Source organism: Cydia pomonella, chromosome 1, assembly GCF_033807575.1.
Source record: "Cydia pomonella isolate Wapato2018A chromosome 1, ilCydPomo1, whole genome shotgun sequence".
Classification (NCBI taxonomy): domain Eukaryota; kingdom Metazoa; phylum Arthropoda; class Insecta; order Lepidoptera; family Tortricidae; genus Cydia; species Cydia pomonella.
In genome coordinates this window covers 22,562,942-22,585,946 of record NC_084703.1, presented here as the reverse complement: position 1 = coordinate 22,585,946, position 23,005 = coordinate 22,562,942, and the positions used below count along the sequence as shown (strand labels likewise).

Below are 23,005 nucleotides of genomic sequence, written 5' to 3'. Positions count from 1 at the left end.
TAACGGGGCTAGTTAGTGTCAAATCTGGTAGTTCTGATTTTTTGCAGACTTGTTTATGCTGTTGGCTTAATGAATGCGCCTAATGCAACTTTGTCAAAAATATAAAAAAATACTGCGAAAGTTTCGGTTTTATTTAGATTTGGGCGATTATAACCCTAAAGGACTAGTTTTTGATAGTACCTACTCAGGGAATTTTTAAAGTACTAGAATTGTCTCTGTAGATTTAAAGTTTCTAATTCCCCAGGGATCTCCTCAACGACCGGTCAAGCGGTGCACTCATCCATCGGCTTCCTACGATCTAAACCAGAATCACCCAGGCTTTCAAAGCGATCTAGTAATTCGAGCTGAAAGCTTTAGAACGGTGTTAGACGGAGCGTAGAGGTACTTTTTTTAAAGTTTGTATACACTTTGTCAGTTCATCCGTAACCCAACCTTGCCGGATACTTATGAGAAAAATATTGTTATAATAGTTTTATTATAAAACGATACGATATTATATTTTATCATAAATTTGTGTTTTTTTTTTTGTCATAACGTTAAAAAAACTAAGTATATATTTTCTATTTAAAACTGTTTATTATTAGGTTACCGATTTCAAGATTTCGAATGAGGAGTAGACGGAAAGAAATGATGACAATTGACATGTCTCGAGCCGTCAAGTAATAATGCGGAATTAGGTTCCTTCTCTGCTCATAGACATGTGCCAAAAGCTTCAAGTAGCTAAGTGCCTGCAAGCTGCACCGGTTGATACCAACATGGAATTGGCAGCACTTGGACTACTTGGCAAGCTTTCTAATGGCTTCGGCTCATAACGATATATTTACCTTGTCATAGCAACACGTTTCGCTAATATACTTACTTGTTTGTAATGCAAACCTAATTAGATAAACTACCCTTTTTGTAGGCAAGTTAAACCACCTCAACATAAGATGGTATTTATGTTGCTGTTTAATCATTGGAGAGGGCTGATATTAGTAGGTAAGTACTTATAATTTACCTATTTATCTTAACATAATACTTATAATTCTTATAAATAAAAATTACGAAAGAATGTATTGTCGGTTCTTAAATATATGATAAAATACCGAAATCACGTTATTTTAATTTGTACCCGCGTGGCATAAATCTATTCGTCAAATGTGTTTGATTTTCTCATCACACAAACTTCTAGGTCGGGGTATGCGGTCTTATATCTCTGGACTTTAATAAATTTCCATAATGGGATCAGTGGGAGCAGCTAAACGACATAAAAATTTTAAACAGAAAGTTCAAAATTGAGTAGTTTTTCAAAAAGACGCGCACAGACACTCACACACATATGCACCTATGCATGTTATGAAGAGAAACTGCTGAAAAAAGACCAGAACGGAAGTCTTTACGACGCGTAATTCACGTTTGACGATTTGTCTTTTTCGTTAAGTTTATTAAGCAAGTAAAGTTTTTAAGGAACCTTTGGTTCAAGGTTCAGTTCTGATGATGATTTCCATGAATAATTGAGGAAACACCTCAAATCTTGATGGAGTTAGATTCAGATCTTGAAAGTTTTTAGTGACATGAGTGTTTGGCCAGACCAGTCCTGCAGCAGCTCCACTCATAACACGCAATTCAAACCAAAAATGGAAAAAAATCTTTAAAATAAGTAAATTGACATTAATAGGTAAAAAAATATACCTTAAAAAAATGTATAATTGTTGGTGCAATAAAGAATATTTACTTTACTTTACTTTCCCTTCTTTTAGTAATACATGCGATAGCAACTGATATGTTCGAAGATGGTGTCAAGGAACAGTTACAATACCAGTTAATAATACCCCCAATAGTTTTCATTGACATTTTCAGCATGGTTTTCGAACTTTGTGTGCCACGACAAAGAATTAAAATGACGTACAAAAAAGGCCAAATTGGAAAACTAAAGGTATACTTCAATCCTGTAAGCATAAACGTCAAATACACTGGGCAACTCAAAAAAAGAAAATGTGTACTAAACATTTAAACAACTATTTACATTATTGCAAGCTACTAAAAAAAGTAATAAAAACATCTAAAATAATATCCAATGATAAATTTGTAAAAAGTAGTGTAAATAAACCCAAAGCAACTTGGGGTCTGATTAAACAGACGACAAGTTCATATAATTCTATTCCAGATTCAATTGACAGGATAGTTGATAAAGGGATAACTTATACAAATTCGAACGAAATACTACATCAATCTAAATAAGACCGATACCTTACAACTAAATAACTGCAAATCTGTGTCCAAACGGATCTGTAACAGTATGTTCTTGACTCCTGTTGATTCTCTTGAAATTAAAAAGATTGTAAACAGCTTAAAAAATAAGAAAAGTTCAGGGTACGATGAAATACCAACACAAATTGTTAAAGCATGTATACATTACATAGTTGAACCCCTCGTGTACATAATAAACTTAACGCTCGAGACTGGATGTTACCCGGATGACTTAAAACAAGCCATTATAAAACCATTACATAAGCAGGGCGCAAAAACTGAAATGGGAAATTTTAGGCCAATAGCTCTACTGCCAACGTTCAGTAAGATATTTGAAAAGGTGATACATGAACGTCTAACACGGTTTTTATTAAAGAATGATATACTAAACCATTCACAGTTCGGTTTTCAAAAAGGCAAATCAACAACATTAGCCATCTTTTCGATATTTAAAAATATATGGGACCAAATAAATACGGGAAAAGCCTGCGTTGCTTTAATGCTTGATATGTCAAAAGCATTCGATTGTGTTGTACATGACATAATGCTACAACAGTTAGAGCATATTGGCATTAGAGGAAATGCCCTAAAATTGTTCCAGAGTTACTTGTGTGGTAGAAAGCAGGCTCTACAATTGGATAGTTACAATAAGCAAAATAAAACTATAGAGACACTGTTGTCAGGCTATGAGGAAGTAGTTGTTGGCGTACCTCAAGGAAGCGTACTTGGGCCGCTCTTATTCCTTATATATCTAAATGACTTTCCCACTATAGCGAACCAATTGTGTGTTCTGTTTGCCAACGACGCCACCATATTTTTCTCTTGTGATCGTTCCAATATTACTTTTCAAAGGGATATAAATGTAGCTCTCACTAAAATTATAGATTGGCTTAACCAGTTAAATCTCAAATTAAATCTAAATAAAACCAAGCTTATTCAGTTTAGAAACTATGGGACCTCTCCTGTCTCTTTAAGTATTTCGGAATCAGGTACCACTATAGAAGAAGTAAACAGTATTAAATTTCTAGGTGTACAAGTAGATTCACATTTAAATTGGAAGACTCACATCGAACAAATAAACAAAAAACTATCCAAAAACTGTTACGCTTTATCCATACTAGCAGAAAATTGCTCTGAAAATATAGTTATTAGTGCCTACTATGGTAACGTGTATCCTCTATTAACCTACGGAGTTATTTTCTGGGGTAATTCTGTGGATGTGAATAAAACATTCATACTCCAAAAAAGATGCCTAAAAATAATTTATCGAATGAATTTTAGAGATTCACTTCGAGACGTTTTCCGAGAGAAACGTTTCCTTACACTGACCGGAATCTATATTCTAGAAGTAAGTTTATTTGTAAAAAAACAGCCTAATTATTTTACAGCTCTCTCTTCAACAAAGTGCAACGCTAGGACGCAATATAGATATAATATTATGCTACCAAAAATAAACACATCCATATTCAAAAAGAGCACTTTTGTAACAGCAATTCAGGTATTTAATCACCTTCCAGCTGATATTAAGGCACTCGAAGGTAACTGATTCCGGGTAAAATTGAAAAACTGGTTACTTAATAAATCATTTTATAGTTTAAAAGAATATTTTGAACATTAATTGGTATGTTATTAATTATCTTTGCATGCTATTTAAGTTTAGTTCATAAGTTATTTAAGTATTGCATACCCGAAATGGGTAACTGTTGGAACGAATAAATTGTATCAGGATTACCATCTACAAATGTACACAGTACTGCAATAAATCATTCTTATTCTTCTTATTCTATTCTTATTCCCCAAACAACTAACGGACAGCTTTCATTCTGTCTTATCGAACCGCACCAGAGTCAGCAATCGGGTCGACAGTGTGTTGACACTTTAGGGCTTTGGCTTGGCACCGATTTCAAACATATCAGTTGCTAGGGCATATAAAAGGGATGCTATTTTATTTTATCCTTTTTGAAGATGGTTCTCTTTTTTTATGGTTCCATACAAAAAAGGTACAAAAAGAACCCTCATGGTGCGTCTCTGTCCGCCCGTCTGTCTGACACATCGCTTAATGTCTCTGGATCTACATAAGTTATCGATTTCAAATTAGGAATAGTCATGATGATTAGGATAAGGCTAACCCACACATTCAAAGCGTTATTTTAATTTATTTTTATTAACTATGGAAAATGCCCAATATCTTCATATAGGGGGGATATAAAAAATTATTAATGAAGGAAAATGTGAAAAAATACATTCTGTCCCCTTTATCTCCGAAGTTTACCAACTAAAAACTATATTTTTTTTATATCGCATTTACATAATAAATATTACAGGAAAAATATAATTACATCTTTGTCATGGTATTTTCTTAATACCTAGAAATAAACATTTCTGAATTTTAAGAATGCTAGCTGCCATTAAATATTTTACTAATCACACCCACTCGTAGTTCAAACAAGTGTATGTTACTTACCCGCCACCAGCCACCAGTATCATCTGCATGCTGGCGGTTCTTCGCCCCCTTGGGCGTAATCCAGATTATCGATTCATCACTATCACATGGTAAACACAATACATTGTTAATTTATATTTGCGGTCTGAAACTGCAGTACAATTCCTAGAAACGTGTTCGATAGTACTTATTAAATAATATATCAGACGCCAGAGTTATTAATTAATTAATGGCGTTGTTAGTAAATGCGCTACAAGCCTCAATTAGCTGTATGTAAATCGTTTCTCTTATTCTGTCATTTTGACTTATATATTTGTAAGAAAGGAATAAAGAATGAATAAAAGTTTCATTAAATTATGAAAGTATGTTATTTATTTAGTTTTTACCTTGGACTAATAATACGAGTACTACGGACGTAGTTTTGGTAATACACAACTAGGATTCCATCATCCACCAATTTCCTTGAACTTACGCGCGACACGCACACATTGACAGCTATCATCCACCAGTCTGCCGTCAGTCGGATCGAGACGTCTTTGGAGTGAAATGTAGAAAGAAAAAACAAAATATGCAGGCATGCGTGGTTAAATGTTAAAAAAAATCCAATCGGCACAAAAAAAAGAGACGGAATAACTGTTCATAGGTAAGTTAATAGTTTATTACGTTATCGTGCGTAAAATCACGATATTTCATGCAAAACAGTATGTAACATAACTAATGCCCTTCTTATTAAAACATTACGTATATAGAGACTAATTAGGTAAATGGCTAAATTATTGTTTGTCCATATCATAAAACGTGGGTATGGTAATTGCCCGCGAATAAGGAAATTAAAGACGCTTTATGACTAATGTTTCCTATATTGACTATGTTTGCATTTATACTTATAAACTTGATCTTAATTGTGAATTGATGTAAAATACCTACTTAATAAGCAAAATAAAGAATAAAGAAGAATATAAAAAAGAGCAGCAGTACATTGATCCCCACACTAGGCTCAGCTTGTAACGTGGGAATCTCAGAGAAGTATCGAAATGGTGCGGTTGTTATTTTAACAGAATGTATTATTGTTAAAGCTAAGTTATATATAAGATTTTTTTATTATATGACTAACTATCAAACTAAGCACAAAGATAGTTACGAGTAAAAAGGTCTCAGTAAGTGAAAGTGTTTATGCGAGGGTATGTGAGTATGTATATGTGCGTGTGAATAACTACGTAATGTGTGAGAAAACAGTAGAAAAGAAAAGTAGCTGTACAAGTTATTCATCTTAAATATTTTGCTATTGTAAAAGTAACGGTTGATGAACGGTTGACTAGGCATTAAACTATTTTAAGTACAATGTAGTCCAGCGGTTGTCATTTCTATAAATCCTTAAGAAGTTACGGCATTATCCCTTTCTCTACATTTTGAGAGAGGAGGATTACCAAAAGAATCTAACCTATTTTCACCCAAGAAGAAGGTTTTTATGTATAGGTATGTTTACTGTAGGGATAGCTTGTGTATTGTCAGCATTCCGCGCGCCTACGGAAACTCCAACACATGGCTCGCTCTTTAGTTGTCGCGGTCATGAAAGTAGCAATATACGTTCCTAAGTTACATCTGCTTTCTTATTTCATCATTAGGTATCACATCTTTTTCGAACATTGTTTATCACTTTTCCGATGTTTCAAGTTAAATGTTAAATTTAAAAATAAACCCGACCAAATATGATTTTATTCCGATGGTAAATATTATTATATTACAGTACATATGGTGGCCCGCACTAAATACGGTAATAAGCATTTTCCGTGTCAAAAATCCAAAATACTATACGTACTGTAAAACGCTGTATAATACACGTGCGAATAGGTGATTTGCAACTCGTGACGATTTAAAACACTCCCTTTGGTCATATATTAATTTATCGCCCTCGTTGCGAATTTCCTACTTTCGGCACTTTACTATTAAATAATGTTTGCACAAAGTAATTATATATTACGCATGACCTATAAAATGGACTATAAAAGGTGCATATTTATTGTCGAACATAAAATAGTGCTGTTTTTTTATTCAAAAATAATTATTTCACCACCATTCCATCATCCACCAATTTCCTTGTACTTACGCGCGACACGCACACATTGACAGCTATCATCCACCAGTCTGCCGTCAGTCGGATCGAGACGTCTTTGGAGTGAAATGTAGAAAGAAAAAACAAAATATGCAGGCATGCGTGGTTAAATGTTAAAAAAAATCCAATCGGCACAAAAAAAAGAGACGGAATAACTGTTCATAGGTAAGTTAATAGTTTATTACGTTATCGTGCGTAAAATCACGATATTTCATGCAAAACAGTATGTAACATAACTAATGCCCTTCTTATTAAAACATTACGTATATAGAGACTAATTAGGTAAATGGCTAAATTATTGTTTGTCCATATCATAAAACGTGGGTATGGTAATTGCCCGCGAATAAGGAAATTAAAGACGCTTTATGACTAATGTTTCCTATATTGACTATGTTTGCATTTATACTTATAAACTTGATCTTAATTGTGAATTGATGTAAAATACCTACTTAATAAGCAAAATAAAGAATAAAGAAGAATATAAAAAAGAGCAGCAGTACATTGATCCCCACACTAGGCTCAGCTTGTAACGTGGGAATCTCAGAGAAGTATCGAAATGGTGCGGTTGTTATTTTAACAGAATGTATTATTGTTAAAGCTAAGTTATATATAAGATTTTTTTATTATATGACTAACTATCAAACTAAGCACAAAGATAGTTACGAGTAAAAAGGTCTCAGTAAGTGAAAGTGTTTATGCGAGGGTATGTGAGTATGTATATGTGCGTGTGAATAACTACGTAATGTGTGAGAAAACAGTAGAAAAGAAAAGTAGCTGTACAAGTTATTCATCTTAAATATTTTGCTATTGTAAAAGTAACGGTTGATGAACGGTTGACTAGGCATTAAACTATTTTAAGTACAATGTAGTCCAGCGGTTGTCATTTCTATAAATCCTTAAGAAGTTACGGCATTATCCCTTTCTCTACATTTTGAGAGAGGAGGATTACCAAAAGAATCTAACCTATTTTCACCCAAGAAGAAGGTTTTTATGTATAGGTATGTTTACTGTAGGGATAGCTTGTGTATTGTCAGCATTCCGCGCGCCTACGGAAACTCCAACACATGGCTCGCTCTTTAGTTGTCGCGGTCATGAAAGTAGCAATATACGTTCCTAAGTTACATCTGCTTTCTTATTTCATCATTAGGTATCACATCTTTTTCGAACATTGTTTATCACTTTTCCGATGTTTCAAGTTAAATGTTAAATTTAAAAATAAACCCGACCAAATATGATTTTATTCCGATGGTAAATATTATTATATTACAGTACATATGGTGGCCCGCACTAAATACGGTAATAAGCATTTTCCGTGTCAAAAATCCAAAATACTATACGTACTGTAAAACGCTGTATAATACACGTGCGAATAGGTGATTTGCAACTCGTGACGATTTAAAACACTCCCTTTGGTCATATATTAATTTATCGCCCTCGTTGCGAATTTCCTACTTTCGGCACTTTACTATTAAATAATGTTTGCACAAAGTAATTATATATTACGCATGACCTATAAAATGGACTATAAAAGGTGCATATTTATTGTCGAACATAAAATAGTGCTGTTTTTTTATTCAAAAATAATTATTTCACCACCATTCCATCATCCACCAATTTCCTTGTACTTACGCGCGACACGCACACATTGACAGCTATCATCCACCAGTCTGCCGTCAGTCGGATCGAGACGTCTTTGGAGTGAAATGTAGAAAGAAAAAACAAAATATGCAGGCATGCGTGGTTAAATGTTAAAAAAAATCCAATCGGCACAAAAAAAAGAGACGGAATAACTGTTCATAGGTAAGTTAATAGTTTATTACGTTATCGTGCGTAAAATCACGATATTTCATGCAAAACAGTATGTAACATAACTAATGCCCTTCTTATTAAAACATTACGTATATAGAGACTAATTAGGTAAATGGCTAAATTATTGTTTGTCCATATCATAAAACGTGGGTATGGTAATTGCCCGCGAATAAGGAAATTAAAGACGCTTTATGACTAATGTTTCCTATATTGACTATGTTTGCATTTATACTTATAAACTTGATCTTAATTGTGAATTGATGTAAAATACCTACTTAATAAGCAAAATAAAGAATAAAGAAGAATATAAAAAAGAGCAGCAGTACATTGATCCCCACACTAGGCTCAGCTTGTAACGTGGGAATCTCAGAGAAGTATCGAAATGGTGCGGTTGTTATTTTAACAGAATGTATTATTGTTAAAGCTAAGTTATATATAAGATTTTTTTATTATATGACTAACTATCAAACTAAGCACAAAGATAGTTACGAGTAAAAAGGTCTCAGTAAGTGAAAGTGTTTATGCGAGGGTATGTGAGTATGTATATGTGCGTGTGAATAACTACGTAATGTGTGAGAAAACAGTAGAAAAGAAAAGTAGCTGTACAAGTTATTCATCTTAAATATTTTGCTATTGTAAAAGTAACGGTTGATGAACGGTTGACTAGGCATTAAACTATTTTAAGTACAATGTAGTCCAGCGGTTGTCATTTCTATAAATCCTTAAGAAGTTACGGCATTATCCCTTTCTCTACATTTTGAGAGAGGAGGATTACCAAAAGAATCTAACCTATTTTCACCCAAGAAGAAGGTTTTTATGTATAGGTATGTTTACTGTAGGGATAGCTTGTGTATTGTCAGCATTCCGCGCGCCTACGGAAACTCCAACACATGGCTCGCTCTTTAGTTGTCGCGGTCATGAAAGTAGCAATATACGTTCCTAAGTTACATCTGCTTTCTTATTTCATCATTAGGTATCACATCTTTTTCGAACATTGTTTATCACTTTTCCGATGTTTCAAGTTAAATGTTAAATTTAAAAATAAACCCGACCAAATATGATTTTATTCCGATGGTAAATATTATTATATTACAGTACATATGGTGGCCCGCACTAAATACGGTAATAAGCATTTTCCGTGTCAAAAATCCAAAATACTATACGTACTGTAAAACGCTGTATAATACACGTGCGAATAGGTGATTTGCAACTCGTGACGATTTAAAACACTCCCTTTGGTCATATATTAATTTATCGCCCTCGTTGCGAATTTCCTACTTTCGGCACTTTACTATTAAATAATGTTTGCACAAAGTAATTATATATTACGCATGACCTATAAAATGGACTATAAAAGGTGCATATTTATTGTCGAACATAAAATAGTGCTGTTTTTTTATTCAAAAATAATTATTTCACCACCATTCCATCATCCACCAATTTCCTTGTACTTACGCGCGACACGCACACATTGACAGCTATCATCCACCAGTCTGCCGTCAGTCGGATCGAGACGTCTTTGGAGTGAAATGTAGAAAGAAAAAACAAAATATGCAGGCATGCGTGGTTAAATGTTAAAAAAAATCCAATCGGCACAAAAAAAAGAGACGGAATAACTGTTCATAGGTAAGTTAATAGTTTATTACGTTATCGTGCGTAAAATCACGATATTTCATGCAAAACAGTATGTAACATAACTAATGCCCTTCTTATTAAAACATTACGTATATAGAGACTAATTAGGTAAATGGCTAAATTATTGTTTGTCCATATCATAAAACGTGGGTATGGTAATTGCCCGCGAATAAGGAAATTAAAGACGCTTTATGACTAATGTTTCCTATATTGACTATGTTTGCATTTATACTTATAAACTTGATCTTAATTGTGAATTGATGTAAAATACCTACTTAATAAGCAAAATAAAGAATAAAGAAGAATATAAAAAAGAGCAGCAGTACATTGATCCCCACACTAGGCTCAGCTTGTAACGTGGGAATCTCAGAGAAGTATCGAAATGGTGCGGTTGTTATTTTAACAGAATGTATTATTGTTAAAGCTAAGTTATATATAAGATTTTTTTATTATATGACTAACTATCAAACTAAGCACAAAGATAGTTACGAGTAAAAAGGTCTCAGTAAGTGAAAGTGTTTATGCGAGGGTATGTGAGTATGTATATGTGCGTGTGAATAACTACGTAATGTGTGAGAAAACAGTAGAAAAGAAAAGTAGCTGTACAAGTTATTCATCTTAAATATTTTGCTATTGTAAAAGTAACGGTTGATGAACGGTTGACTAGGCATTAAACTATTTTAAGTACAATGTAGTCCAGCGGTTGTCATTTCTATAAATCCTTAAGAAGTTACGGCATTATCCCTTTCTCTACATTTTGAGAGAGGAGGATTACCAAAAGAATCTAACCTATTTTCACCCAAGAAGAAGGTTTTTATGTATAGGTATGTTTACTGTAGGGATAGCTTGTGTATTGTCAGCATTCCGCGCGCCTACGGAAACTCCAACACATGGCTCGCTCTTTAGTTGTCGCGGTCATGAAAGTAGCAATATACGTTCCTAAGTTACATCTGCTTTCTTATTTCATCATTAGGTATCACATCTTTTTCGAACATTGTTTATCACTTTTCCGATGTTTCAAGTTAAATGTTAAATTTAAAAATAAACCCGACCAAATATGATTTTATTCCGATGGTAAATATTATTATATTACAGTACATATGGTGGCCCGCACTAAATACGGTAATAAGCATTTTCCGTGTCAAAAATCCAAAATACTATACGTACTGTAAAACGCTGTATAATACACGTGCGAATAGGTGATTTGCAACTCGTGACGATTTAAAACACTCCCTTTGGTCATATATTAATTTATCGCCCTCGTTGCGAATTTCCTACTTTCGGCACTTTACTATTAAATAATGTTTGCACAAAGTAATTATATATTACGCATGACCTATAAAATGGACTATAAAAGGTGCATATTTATTGTCGAACATAAAATAGTGCTGTTTTTTTATTCAAAAATAATTATTTCACCATCGGGGAGAATTTTTGATACCTGGTATCACTCGCCTACACGCACCCTTTCAACCGTCCGCCATTGCAGTGTCACAGTTTGTCATAAGTCAAATTCTCTCTGTCAATATCTTAACTCTAAAGTTTTTACCATAAGAAATACAAATTCAATAGTACATTTTTTATTATAAAACATGACATTGATTTTTAATTTCAAAAGTTTTATTATCTGTATGTCATATGACAGAAAACGCCGAGCATCATTTTTAGGGTTCCGTATCAAAAAGGTTCAAAAGGAGCCCTTATGGTGCGACTCTGTCCGTCCGTCCGTCTATTTGTCTGTCTGTCTGTCACATCGCTAAATATCACGAGAACCACTTAAGCTATCAATTCGAAATTTGGAATAGTTATGAACAACGCTAACCCAGACACATTGAAAATATATATATTTTTTAATAACTATGTAAAATGCTCCTTTTTGAAGAGGAGGAAAGTCTAGTGACTAGGTCAAGTGGGGTATCATTTACAAGAGCTCAAATTGTACATTCCTAAACATTTTTTTTCATAGAGAAAAAAAATGGCTAATGAAGAAAAATGTGAAACAAAAAATACCGTCCCCCCCCCCCCTTATCTCCGAAGTTTACCGACGAAAAATTATGATTTTTTTACATAATTTTAACATTACTATATATTTTACAGGAAAAATGTAATCAGGCCTCTAGCTTGGTAACTTTTTTTTAATTAACATAAGACGCTTTCGAATTCAGTTTGCAATTTAACCAACTTTACATGTGTTTATTACACCTGAGATTTCTGAGATTACATTAAATACACCTCTTTTTTCAAATAAAAGATCAATTTTTGAAATCGGTTTACATAATACAGAATTATCCTTGAAAAGCCAACATACGTGCATTACATTGCGCAAATTAGTTAGACAATTTGCCAACAGATGGCGTTCTACACAATTATACTTAGTATAGGTACTTCTGCTAAAGTCAAAAGTCTTCCGCGCCTTTATAGTTACACGAGATAATTCAAAGTTTGTACGGAACCCTCGGTGCGCGAGTAAAATGAACTCGCACTTGACCGGTTTCTTTTTCGCGTGAGTGAAATTGGCATAGCGATTTAATTTTCAGGGAATTAAAATACCAGTTGGTTATCAAAATTATATGAACATTTAAAAATATTTTAAAAGAATTAAACTTTAATAAAATTTTGACTTTTAACAAAATGGTCGCTCTTAGCCCGCTGTTCCATATCCTGCCTGGTTTCACCAAATAGTCGAGATTATCATGAAACGGCGAAATCATCGATTGGAAACTGACTATGACCAATATACGAGTATATGACGGGACGGGAATCGATAACCGGACTTCGCTTGTTAATTTCTGCGCTCCATTTATGAAATACCTTTGCCAGAATTCGTGTTCACCAGAATCTTCCTACTAGGAAATATTTTCGTAGCAATTTTTTATATTGCTGGCAATAGTTTAACATTTAATAAAATTACTAAGACAGTAAAAAAACGTATGTTCGAGGCACTTACGCATTAATTATCTGGAAAGCCGGGTTTTGTTTAAAATAAAATCATATGTTTTTTATAATTATGAATTATTAATTTGAGGAAAATAAATTTTATTTTTTTCGTTTCATTTAGTAAGTTTAATTACAAAACTATCTTCTTCTTCCTTGCGTTGTCCCGGCATTTGCCACGGCTCATGGGAGCCTGGGGTCCGCATGACAACTAATTTTTAATAACAAAACTATATAGAAGCTATTTACTCTTACCAACTGCATCAGTTAAGTGGTAACTGGTAACCTATACAAATAATTTTTCATCATTTTTGCCATTTTCGCTCCAAAAGCTTCATTAAAATGTAGCTCCCCGAATTAATGTGGTAATGTCTATTTCAAATTCCCAGTCAAAGTAATGTTGCCGCACAGCCAAAGCAATGTTGACCTTGAGGTCATGTCAAAATCATAACAAATTATTAAATCAGGCCTCAACGTTGCTGTGCGGGAACCTTACTTTGACTGGGAATGAAACAGACATTACCGCATTGTCGAGCATTGTCTCGGTTACTTGTGCACAGGTCACCCACTACTGCTATTGCACTGATAGTGCATAGATAAGCAATTTCTAAGGTTATATCAAGATAACCTAAAAACTGAGACAAATAGCTAGATCAGAACCGGCCTTGTACACAGCCGCGGTCGCGAATCTTCCACATTTGGCAGTGACCCATCGCTGGGGAATCTGTTCTTTAGGTGGCCGAAATAAGGATGTGAAATCTAAATTAACCTTTTTTTTTCTTTTTGCCGACCGATTTCTTCTAGTTGACCGAGTAGAGTGAGAGGTCTTCGTTTTAGCTTGGAAAAAATGCTTTAGTAGGTATGTCCGGATCTTTACCTCTACAGTTCGCATTCTTCAAATGATTCTAAGTGATACTTTATGAGCAGAAATAGCAGAACAAAGATTATTTGTTTATTCAGTATTTGATTTTTTTTTCAAAAAGGCGTAGCCATGGGATCCGCGGGGTCTACAACTTGTCACTTTTATATTTTACTCATAGTATACTTATATAAGTAACATGAAATAAAATCTCCGGTGGAAAAACTTAACGAATTTGGCATAACATATTTTATAATAAACCATTTACTGTGAGTACTTAAAATTAACTTTGATTTAAATCATATTCTTAAAGTACTAAATCTGATGTACCCATACTAGAAGAAAAAACCGACCAAGAGCATGTCAGTATATTATCAGTGTAGGGTTCCGTAGTTAGCGATGGATGGAAGGCGTGCGATTGTCAATCTGGAGGTCGCGGGTTCTAACCCTGACTCGTCCCAATGAGTTTTTCAGAATTTATGTATGTTATCGCTTTCTTAAAAAGTAGTGCCTACGCCAATTCTCTGGATTAGTTGCCAAGCGCACCGGCTCCCATGAGTTGTGGCAAAAAGCCGGAATGCCAGTAAAATGATGAGACATATTTAAAAAGGTATTGTAGATACTATGAACACTGTTGAACACTACGATATAATACGTGACTACGCCTACGGTACGATACGTGATTGACCAGTTTTAACATATTTAATATACCTATCTACCATTCTCTAATAGCTAAACAAAAATAGTACATTGTGTATTAAGGGCGGCAAACTAGAATTTACGAACGAGTGTGAATTGAAGCCCGAAGACGAAGGCGAGGACTGTACAGGAGAAATTTGCAGTAAGTTCGTGTTCTTCTCATTGACCGTAAGCGTGAGCGAGATGGAAGTGCGTACCCGGGACCACGGATATCATGATTTAATAATTTTCATTTTTTGTGTCTTTTAATAATAAAAAAAAGTAATCGCTGAGTTCCCTCAAGAATAATTACGCTCATTTTTAGAAATAATTATCATATGTTTAGTTTTTATCCAAAATTTATTATAGCCCTCTTTACTTGCATGACGACACAAGCAGTTCATCTCGAAATATCTGTCTATCAGCAGATTCTGCCATCATGAGCATAGGTACGTCACTTTGCTGCACGCCACGGACTCCCGAATAAGTTATTTTCGATAGTGGGACATCCTTTGTTGGATCTAACAGACAGCTGTGCGAGTTTTACAGCGACGCCGTGCAAGACTTTGCTGCCAGTAAACACATAGAATGTTGCTTCATTCCTCCCGTGTTAATGGTGCTTCATTCCTCGCGCGCGGTTGTTAGGAGAAACTTGTTAAGACAGTTGAGACAGCGCTCCTTGTGACTCTAAAAGAAAGGGCTCCCATACAAGAACTATCCATACTCTTCTCCTTGGGGCAGAGGCCCTAGTAAACTCGCGGACGTTAACCTACGTTACCGAGAACAGAGAGTATGAAAGCCTGACACCGTCCCATTTCTTGATAATTACGTCTTCATCCCAGCAGCTTCCAGCCGCTTTTGACGATGGTGTATTTTCATCCAGAAAGGAATGGGAAAAGGTTTTACGGTTGTCAGAACACTTTTGGATCAGGTGGCGAACAGAGTACCAGGCCAGTCTGAAGTCGAGAAGAAACGACAGGAGGCAGTTTAGTAAATAGATGATGTTGTCCTCGTAGTTGACCCTGATCTGCCTAGAGGTGTCTAGCCTATAGGCCGCATAGTAGAAGTGTTCCCGAGCAGAGATGGAACTGTCAGAGTGGTTGACGTGTGACGTGTGAAGCTTGTCCGACTGTACGACGAAGATGTGTAGCTTTGCTGCACGGGGGGATGATGTCGAAGTCTAAATGGGTTTAAATATTTTTTATATTTCATTCCACAGCTGGGGCGTCTTTCAAAGTACCCTATTTTATTAAATTAATAGTTTAATGTATGTATGTAATAATTGCAAACATTTCAGGTTAACTAACTTATTAACTAATCAACTAATAATTCTCTTAAGGTACTTTGTAGATACAGAACACAGATGCATGACATTCAAGGATATCATAGCTTGTCGTTTCCTAATGTACAGTCATGATGGTATGTACCATTTCAAACTTTGTCATTGTCACATTAATATCCCTCGCTATATGTTGATTGTCACTGTGACAACCATATCATTTTTGTATCTACGAAATGGTACAGAAATCAAATTCCTTGACTGTAGTATTAACTTTGTTTTATCTTATCAGGAGCGTATGACTGTATCGTATATCGTATCGTAAAGTATTTGTTATTCTTGGCTAGTTTGTAATCTATCCAAAAAGGGATCGAAAGGTTTATGTCAGCGATAAACAGGATTTGTGTTAGCCCAATGACTCAAAATAATACCGTTTATGTTTTGTGTATAATTTTCACAGTGGTAAATATGTGCATATATGCATTATTTTTATTTTAGAGTAGTAGAGCCTATATGTGTATCTCTACTTTATTCCAAAGCATTTTCGTTCAAAAAACCCCGGGGTATCATATAGGCGTAACTGAATATCACTATAGGTATCCTACGTAGGTAGGTTATATAGATTTTTATTTATAGGCCTAGGAAAATGAAGAAGTATGTTGCAAGAACTGAACGATAGGTACCTACAGTAACACGTGGCCTACAATGTTTGTCAGACCTGCCATCGCTTATGTTTGTACACGAATGATAAAGAATTTAAAATAGCAGACAGTAAAGTCTGGCTTTTAAGTTGCTCTACCTATTATTAAATTTTAGTGGCTGCCTTTTTTCCAAATTATGTAGTTAATTATAATTGACTAGCTTCTGCCCGCGACTTTGTCGGCGTGGAATGATGATGATTGTAAAAAAAATACCTTATGTCCTTTCCCAGATCTCATACTATCTCCATACCAACTTTCATCTAAATCGGTTCAGCGCAGCGGTTTAAGCGTAATGAGGCAATAGACAGACAAACAGAGTTACTTTCTTCTATGCCGATGGTCCTGGGTTTGAATCCCAGTAAGGGCATTTATTTGTGTGATGAGCACAGATATTTGTTCCCGAGTCATGGATGTTTTGCTATGATGGGCGGATGTGGTGGACACGGATCTACGCGAGCTCCAGGTTGAAGACTGGCGAGAAACTGCACAGGACCGGGATCAGTGGCGAGCAGTAGTGTTGGACGCCAAGACATACTTTGGGTCGCTGCGCCAGAGGAGTAGTAGTAGTAGTAGTAGTATGCATTTTTCAATGCACGTACCCAAACAAACAAAATAAACGTGTATGTGGGGAGGTTTTTATACATAATAACAATAGTACTGCAGAGGTCAGAAAAGAAAAGCTTGCCGGCCGAATAAGTACAGAGTGGCACATAATATTCACGCCTAAGCTTGTATAGTGGTTTTATTAAACATGCAATGAAATAAAACCACAACAAAGAGTGAAATCGAGTTCTTATATAAAGTACAATGAAAAATTTCAACCAACCACATAACAACATGTTTGTTTTTTCGCTGACGTATTTTGTCTGTGCTGTTGATAGACTAATATTGCGTGACGATAAACTAAGAAGTACAGCCGTTGTTACCACCCATTAATAACATTAAAGTAATTAATTTTAGCTCCCTCCGCGTAATACGAATGTATTAGTGTAACTGAACCATTACATGTGGTTTAAAATAACATAAAATGATAGTGCTAGCCTGTCCATAGCCAGTGCTTTGACAGATGTAACTTTTCGCGCTTAGTCCGCAAAATATATCTTAAGTACAGTCTCTAAAATGGTTGTGACATACCAACAGACAGATGGACAGGCGGTCATGATGAAACTAGAATAACAAAACACTTAGGTATTGCCATTTTCTAAGGAACCCTAATAATGAAAATTTCAAATAGTGTACAAGAAAGGTCGTAAAATCACATAGGTTAATTATAATTAATTATTTAAAATATATAATATTACGTGTTTTCGGAAACGTGCATAAAAATAAATACGCATTGTTTTCTCTTTTACAAGTTTTTTTATTGTTCATTTGATTTTGATATTGTGTTGTTTCGCAGTGTTGGTAGGTCGCCACTAAGTGGCGATTCGATTTGACGTGTATTTTTTACAGGAAGATGTCGTCGATTTTCGGACATTTAGTTTTTTTGTCGTATTTCCCCATTTTCTACGAATAAAGAAATGAAAGTACTAATATTTTTTTATTCTTTTAAGTGGTTAAGAGTCCGCAGCTAGTTAGACCGTTTTGAATTATTATGTTCAAACGAAACATAATAACGGAATCTTGGAGAAAGCGAAGGAACTTTTGAAATACGACAAGCTATAATATAATATCATATTTACTCGTATTTTAAGTTTTGCAATTTGAATAATTCTACCCACACATAATCTTTTTACCGCATTAAAACACGGTTGTTTGTTTGTACCTGCAGCTATTAAATATAAACAGTTCCTCCTTATTCTGGTGTGTTATAGTTTTACGCAAATATCGATTCATTGCGGATGATTCTGACTCGACTAACAAAACCAAATAAGAGGTGGAGACTAAGCGGCGCCATCGAGCCAGACTGAATGGCGACCTGCCAGTCAACTTCTCAGTTCACTGTATCAATTTAGTAAGCGATTAGGAGAAGCTCTTATGTTCGAGAAGGTTATTGAGAATATTTCAGTATGATGATATACCAACCTAAAATAAAACCTAGATGTTTTTCAATCTATCTTGAAATGACAGCGTTGATTTTGAAGAAACGGTAACCAAAACAACACATCGAGTGTGAGCCCGTTGGGATAGCTTAATGTCATAGATTAATGTCACTGATAAATGCTGTCATAAAATTATATAAAACACTATAAATTAGGTAGGTACCGATATTTTAAGAGACGGAACTTTACATCAAAACAGTAAACTTTAGAAATTAAGAAAACTTTTCATTTTATTTTTTTATTTGTTGTCATTTACTGAACAAAAAAAAATAATTGAACTAAAAATAATCATGTATTACATATTTAACACTTTCTGTTATATCAACAACGTGTCATTTGATATATCAACGTGAAGTGTCCAGTTAAGCGTTAAGTAAAAGAGGTTCTAGAATCTGTTCAAAGAGGTCTCATTTAATTATCCCATTAAAAGGGTGTTTTTACGTAGCAAATTTGTTTATAAATTTTCTCCAAAAATCATCATAAAATATATGATGTACAATTGTACACCGATGCAGTACATTTTAACCCAACGAGCGTTGAATTTATTAATCGCAGTTTCCATTAGTTATCAAGTTCCTGTAATGTTAAGTCTACTACTCAACCCGCAAAAAATATAGATGTAGACGACACGCAACGGTATCCAACATCAAAGATTCATTCATAGGCAATGGAAGCAAAATGGTAAACCTTGCTATACACTAGTACCTACCTACCTAATTAGTCTAATAACTCGGAGAGATGCCATAATGTATGGCAAATTTTGCGCTCCAGGCAACGACTATTTAAGTAGGTATAGGGCTAGAAATATCTAGATATTTATTGCTGGAAGAAAATCTGCTGTAAAGTATATTATTTTTATGCTTTAGAAGGTACTTATTTATTTATTACATCTATGGTGTACATGAAAGTGGAGGCAGTTTATAGTTAAGAGGCGGCATTTGAATCCTGTCCATGAACCCACTTCAACCGTTGTGGTACCCAGAATAAATACCGATGAAAATTATAGGTACATTTAATGGTTACACAGCCGTCATGGCATCAACTTTTCAGAAATATACTGAAACAAAAATAATTAAAAGGTTCAATTGTGACGTTATTGAATGCGTTTTGATTTCATAAAGAGTAACTGATTTAAATTGACTGTACACTACCCTATTCAACTTTTAACTGATACGACTCACAATGTGTAAGAACAACTTATTTGAGAGGTAGTGCTCGCCTTCAAGATTGTTTTTGTCATGCTCATTATCTATAAAAACAATAGACAAAGGCGCGTAATTCAAAATAACTATGGGAGATCAAACGTTCGCGCATACAGTTTTACGCGCATACAATTTGCCCCCTTTTTCTACTCACAAATGGACTTGTGAAATAATTTCACTTGTAACTTAAAATTGTAAACAGCGTAACTTTTACGCTGTAAGTATACTTGTATACTTATTAAGTTCATGATATTCTCATATGTTAGTAAGATATTTACAAGTATACTTGCCTCAGTATACAACTTTCGAGTATAAAATGTTGTAATGTTGCATCCATATACGTCCCTTTATTTCGAAAACGAATACGAAATTCAGCATGAAATTTCGGTGGAAGTTAATATTGGTATTTTAATCATAAATATGTATAAACTTAAAATCGTAAAATTGTCACTTGCCTCAGTAGGTATACTTAGGAGTAATTAAGGTCAACCGGGTTAAATGCCACTATGGAGTTATTGAGTCTACTTGAGCTCTTTTTTTAAACAACATGTATTACAAGAGCTCTCTTCATCGAGTGATAAAAGCCTGATCTACTTGGAGAATAAAGCGTAACATAGCGGGCGTTCCGACCAATCTTATTCGAGAAATAATGAAATAGACGCAATAAACCTAACCTATAAGACGTTAAGCCTTTTGTTTCAGGTAAGCCGATTTTGACTACCTACCGCGTATTCAAAAGTCATATAATATTTAAAACAGTAGCCTAACTGACTTCAATGCGTGAATAATGGGAAGGTAAGCAGTAGGCGTTCAAATTTCGTATTATGGCATAGTATAAACTTGCCTTTTTCTGAGACAATATTACACAAATCTTCCAGTCCCAGATATAAGCTCAATAAGGTTTTAGTCGTAGATACCTACTAGACGATGATATATACAACAGATAGACAATATTCATTACTTAGAAACAAATATTTGCGATTCAAACACGGGACCTCCAGCTTCGTAGGCAGGTCACTATCAAATAGGATAGGAGGCCATTAAAATGACGAGTAATTTTACTTTGTACCCTCTAAATATTAACATGATCACGATCTGAAGTCCGATTCTGATTCCAATGTCTTATTCTGAAACTGTGAAGAATATGTATGGTAAGGATATTTATGAACCAGAAACGTCACTGTTGCTAGCATATCATATCCATAACAGTTTCTGAATAAGAAATTAAAATCATAACCGGGATCCAGAAATAGGTACACAGTTAAAATCTTTTAGGTTCCGAAATAGCTTGTTTTACAAGTATTCACACACTCGTCTCGTACTCTTTCATCAATTTTGATTGGTCTATTTCCACTCGTTCTATTGGTGTTGCGCAATTTTCATTCTGATAATTTACTTCCCATTCCATAAATAACGATATTTTTACCTAAATTGTTAATTGAAAGTACCCTCAAGAAATACTACTGAAGTTTATTCTCAGCCATGTTTTTTTTAATGCTTATTTTACGTTCTTCACATTCGAAATGAAACGTAGAGTGGTTAACTCGGGCAAATGCACCATTTCAGTTTCGGACTATGAAATGGGTGCCTTTCATCCCTTAGTTCACAATCTACTATTTACTCGTATGTAAGTATCTTTGCTCAGAACACATATAAAAAACTAAAAAATACGCGGTTTTCCGAGATAAGACCCAGCTAGATCGATTTTTCTCCCCCGAAAACTCTCATATAGCAAATTTTATCGATATTGCTAGAGCCGTTTCTGAGATCCCCGAAATGTACTTATATACTTATACACGAATTGCTCGTTTAAATAAATAAATATTATAAGACATTATTACACAAATTGACTAAGCCCCACAGTAAGCTCAAGAAGGCTTGTGTTGTGGGTACTCAGACAACGATATATATAATATATAAATATGTATAAATACTTAAATACATAGAAAACACCCGAGACTCAGGAACAAATATCCGTGCTCATCACACAAATAAATGCCCTTACCAGGATTTGAACCCGGGACCATCGGCTTCATAGGCAGGGTCACTACCCACTAGGCCAGACTGGTCGTTTAATGGTATAAGATTCAATATGTTTAGCTATCTTGAGATGTGGCACGAACCTGCGAAGGTTAATGACGGGGAAAGAGGATCTAACTTCCTATGTACCCACTTAGTGATCTCTGGTTTGAATCCCAGTAAAGGGCATATGTGTGATGCCTAGCCACAGATATTTATTATTCGGCGTGGAAGTTCCCGATGTTTGTAGGTGATAGGTACCTACTATGAACGTTGGTTTCATTAAACATCTTGCTCAGTTTGCATTTAAACGCTACATATAAAAAAATGTTTGCAGTGCTCGAAAGTGCCAAAGGGTTTTATACCGAGAAGTGAACTGAGCTAGGCGCACATCTGTCTGTCTTGTATAGTTGTAGATATATAAAAAAATATTGATAAAAATACATAATGTACTTTTATGACGCCTGTCATTATCAAAATTAAAGCAATAACAAATTATAATCATGCAAGCAATTCGACTCCTGTGGTGTTCGATTCTGTATGAAGTTGGATAAACGCATCATGCCATTTTCCCGGCGGGTATAGGTGACAAAAGGGTTCATATTAACCCACTTCTAACGGTAATGACAAAAATGCACATATAAGAGTTTATAAAGCAGACAGATATTTAACTGGTAGTGACCTGTCGGTTTTGGACTTGTTTTAAACTTTCTGTTTAAGTAAAAGTTATTGTCTAGGGCAGTTCGGTTGATTTACTAAACTTTAATTAAAATAATAACGGAATAACTATTTTGTGTACCTTGTTAACGTGGACCGATACTGAACGCAGGCATCATTCTAGAGAAATATTACTTTATAAGCACAAGGAACACGTTTTTTATGCATTTTAGTTTCACTGTGAGGTCCATAGTTGATGGGCCGGCGGGTTTCCGCGGGAAAGTCAGGAAGCGGGCGGGACGCGTGCGAAGCGCGCTGGCAGTATTTGTTTACTGGCGGGCGCCAGCGGCCGGCGCGCGCGGCGGGCGCATGCGTGCTCATCCTACACAACATATTCTATGAGAT

At 34.9% G+C, this 23,005-nt stretch overlaps 1 protein-coding gene across 7 annotated transcripts in view; it reads right to left on the bottom strand.

The window, feature by feature from the left end:
* The window catches only part of LOC133527283 (potassium voltage-gated channel protein Shaker), a 315,532-nt gene that overhangs the window by 189,767 nt on the left and 102,760 nt on the right, over window positions 1-23,005 (bottom strand). The window contains exon 1 of one of the 7 annotated variants that reach the window (XM_061864285.1): window positions 4,694-4,793. The exons of the other annotated variants lie outside the window; for them this stretch is intronic. Coding sequence (XP_061720269.1) covers window positions 4,694-4,722 — 29 coding nt within the window. The 5' untranslated portion in view covers window positions 4,723-4,793. Of the gene's footprint in view, window positions 1-4,693; window positions 4,794-23,005 lie in introns of those variants that run through there. 7 annotated transcript variants of the gene reach the window in all.